The sequence below is a fragment of the Mytilus californianus genome, unplaced genomic scaffold (genome assembly GCF_021869535.1).
Source record: "Mytilus californianus isolate M0D057914Y unplaced genomic scaffold, xbMytCali1.0.p SCAF_18, whole genome shotgun sequence".
Classification (NCBI taxonomy): Eukaryota; Metazoa; Mollusca; class Bivalvia; order Mytilida; family Mytilidae; genus Mytilus; species Mytilus californianus.
Genome location: NW_026262666.1, coordinates 1,608,943 through 1,612,900, shown reverse-complemented (window position 1 = coordinate 1,612,900; position 3,958 = coordinate 1,608,943). Strand labels below are relative to the sequence as shown.

General features: G+C 32.5%; 1 protein-coding gene across 1 annotated transcript; it reads right to left on the bottom strand.

Moving 5' to 3' along the window:
• Positions 1–700: 700 nt before the first annotated feature.
• On the bottom strand, positions 701–2,397 carry LOC127726765 (temptin-like). The gene is made up of 3 exons (XM_052234220.1): positions 2,298–2,397; positions 1,752–1,895; positions 701–789 (listed from the first exon to the last, which is right to left on the bottom strand). The coding sequence occupies exons 1-3, from the start codon at positions 2,395–2,397 to the stop codon at positions 701–703; spliced, it is 333 nt and encodes a 110-aa protein (XP_052090180.1).
• Positions 2,398–3,958: the final 1,561 nt, after the last annotated feature.

Sequence of the window (3,958 nt, the reverse complement as noted above, 5' to 3'; positions counted from 1 at the left end):
TTATGTTCGGTGAAAATAAAATTTTAATGTAGTCTGTCCTCAGTGCTTGTGGCTGTTGTAAAATAAGGTTCGAAGTAATTTCACTAGCACATTATTTAGTGGGTATAGGATATTTCCACTATTTCTTCTTGTGTGGAAAAAGATCTGTTTTATATATGTCTTCGTAGATATATTTCTCGGATTTTCATTAAATTAGTTTACAATCAAAGAAAAAAAAATAGATTTATCCTCTACTGCAATAATATAATTTTATGAACTAGAAATTGTAAAACTGGGATTATGTAGAGACTTCTGTAATTTTCTGTAATAATCTGTATTAAAACATTCATAGCAAAGGCTATCAATATATAAGACAGAAAATGTATTCTAGACGATAATTTCTGAAAACTGAAAAACAGCTAAGGGTTCGATCTATTGACACTAAAACAACACAGATAATTGCAAAAAGCATGCGGCTTTTATTGTCGATCCCTTGTATCTATATCTCTAATAATACACATAATAAAGGTCAATACACATGAAAATATAGTTTTACAGATAAAATAAAATGCAATTACAAAATATGTTTTGTTATGTTTTGTTCGTGGATGGCATTTTATAAAACAACGTCATATTGCACTTGTTCGTGTAACCGAACAATGATTGTGTGTTTGTTATGCAGAATTCCTTTCCAGTTCGTCTTGCATGGTTTGAAAGCTGCTTATCGGCCAAATTTTCCACTAACACTGTCACAGTATATCCCTACATTTTTGTCTCTGCATTTAAGACTACTCATGGGTTCACATATTCCTGAAATTATACATAAAAAATTTATTTAATGACTATTTATAATACCTTTGTTTTTATATTATAGTGGAAAATGATTTTAGGTTTCTTCTTTTATATGTTTATTTATTTACTGTTTTCTTATTTCATTTTTTTTATATTTTTGATGAAATTCTATCTCGTTGAAATAAATTTAGAAAAAATAATAAAATCGTTGTTGTACTATAGTTTGCGATCAACAACTCATACGAGCTCCAATAATCAACAAAGTTTTTCAAACAATACCGGAAAGAAATGTCCTTTTTTGTTGGTTGGCTTGTGTAATTGTTTTGTTGCCACATTGATGTTAAACCCAAAACTAATTTCTTTCATTCTTATTGAACAATTGTCTCTGGGGTTGATGTGGTCTGTACAATTAGATACACGGATCATATAAAATCAACTGCAAGCACGAAGACAATAAAAAATGAAAACAACATGTTATAAATTTGATGCGTCTGAAGTGCTTTTCTGGATTTACCTTCACCAGGAACGCTCAAAGCCAAATATTTGAAAGCCAAGGATGTATAAGAACAGAAACAGTGGAAGAGCTGTTTGGCCAGAAAGACCTAAATAATAGGCCAATCCATCTAAGGTCAACTTTGCCTGAGGTAGTTGAAACCTCAGTTTCTTTATAATTTCAAAATTCATAAACGGACAATTCTAGAAATGTTTGTTATAAATCATGTCAGTACCGAAGTACTGACTACTGAGCTGATGATACCCTCGGGGACTAATAGTTAACCAACATAGGTATCGACCCAGTGCTGTAAAAACTGAAATCAACACGTTGTAAATGTAATGCGTCCGACGCACTTTTCTGGATTTACCTTCATCAGGAACGCTCAAAGCCGAATGACATAGGAAAAATATGTTAAAGACTTTAAGTGTTTCAATTAACTTCATTGTACGTTTATAGTCTATTATAAACTTTCCAATGGACTAACCTGGATGTCCAGTGGCGTTAGATATCACTGGGTTTGTTGCTTCCATGTACCATTCACATTTTGGATCTCCTAGTTCCTCTCCATTGGTCTTACCGTCACCGTCAGAATCCATTTCACAAATATTAACAGTCCATCGGAAATTAGCTAGGAAAAAGTCCTACAAAAAAAGTCCCGATTAAATTGTTTGTCGATTTACATATTGGGGGACCATGTTTTTGTTTTAACCTCTTGATACTTTTATTGCATACAATGAATTGTCTTTATCAAATCAAACTCAATGAAACTAACGAAAATAAATTCAACAATATATATTCAGTTTTTACAACTGCATATTTATTGAAAGGTAGTATTATTTTGCTCTGGTACCACACCAAATTTAAATTGACAGCATAGCCACATGCTCGTAGAACAACCACCCTAAATATGTTCATTTTATAACATATGTCATGTAAAATTAAAAACTCACCTGACCGAAACTGTTCCTTGGACCGCTTCCTGCTTCGCTTTTATGTCCTACACCAAGCCATATGTACGAGCCTCCTTTACAGGGATCAGGCACTTTATTACCATTTGGAATTTTCCCCTGGAACCACGGATATCCATATGTCAAAGAAATTAAGAATACAGAAATCAAAATCTGACGCATTATTGATATTTGCAATTGTCAAAAAACTGTTTCGTCAAGCCTGAAGTTATTGTATATCAAAATTTCAGAATTGCGTTATTTATATATATAACGTATAAATAGAATTTTGACCTAAAAAAGTCAGTAGATAACATTTAGAAGAATTGAAATCAATTAATTAAAAAGAAGTCACATGCCTTAATACATTTTAGATGGTACGTGAGTACATGTAAATAGCCATTGCAAAGCTATGAAATTAATAGGAAACATTTTTTTTATTTCAAGGAGAAACTACAGGGAGTATGTGTCGTAGGTTTTAATAATAGATTGTAAAAAAATTAAGATACGTTTTTCTTGTGCACGACATGTACCTGATAAAGTTAACGTCAAGTTTCTTTTCCAAAAGCCATAAACAACTAACAAAGTGAGTGCATAATTTAACACAAGTCATAAAGAGAACGTAAGAAAACCAGAAAAGGTCTGATGTTTGCTACGGCTTATTTGCTTTGTCCATACGTTATCAATTTGTTGTCACTTCCAGAATGACGCCTTCATTCTGGTCAACTTACTTTTAAAACCATTCTATTTGTGTGCATGTATCATGTCGGGAGCCTGTAGTTCAGTGGTAGCCGTTGGTTTATGTCTGTCATATTTTTTTTTTTCGTAAAATGTTTTTTTATAAATTAGGCCGTTAGTTTTTTTTTTTTTTCATTTGAATTGTTACATATTTTTTATGTCTGGACCTTTTCAAGCCGACTATACGGTATTGTTTTTTTTTTTCATTGTTGAAGGCTGTACGGTTACCTATAATTGCTTTCACCCACTTAGTTTGGCTTTTGGTGGATAGTTGTCTCATTGGCAATCATACCACAACTTTTTCTATTTATATTGGTGAGTTCATTATCAGGAACATCGAAAATATTAAACATTTGTTATTATTTAGACATATATATTTCGCTGCCTTTTTAGCTGCCAACCATCACATTTAAATGTGAACTTCGATGATCTTTTTATGATAATACAACCAAATAGTAAACTTCACTATATATGTAGCATGGAAGCATAGAAGAAAGAAGCCTTATCACGGTGGGTAAGGTTGTCCTGCGAGAGAACGTTCTGTGCTGGTGGGTCCTGATTCTGTGCTGGTGGGTTTGTTTACATTGTATCAGAACGGCAATAAAACTGCCGTTTTGTTGCTTATGTTTTTCTCTGATACGTCATAAGTACCATGCAAAGAATATTACAACAATTTTTTATTGCAAAAGTCGTGCAAGTTCGCCAAACGAAATTGTCCTGACGATGTGCTGGTGATTAGAAAAACGGTCCTGGTTCTGTGCTCCTATGTCCTGGTTCTGTGCCTTTATATTTTAGTTAAAAGTGGCAAATATTCAAGATCATTGATGCTTAACTGTTATTGACTAATTAGCTGTTATCTGTTTTCTTAAAATTGACATTGTTGTGAATCTGTTAACTGTTATATGAAAAAAAAAAATACCCCTATTAACTGTAATCTTATTTATTGAACTGTTAATGGAACTCCTCTTGTCACCTTTTAAGAAAAGAAGAAAATATGTTTACGATT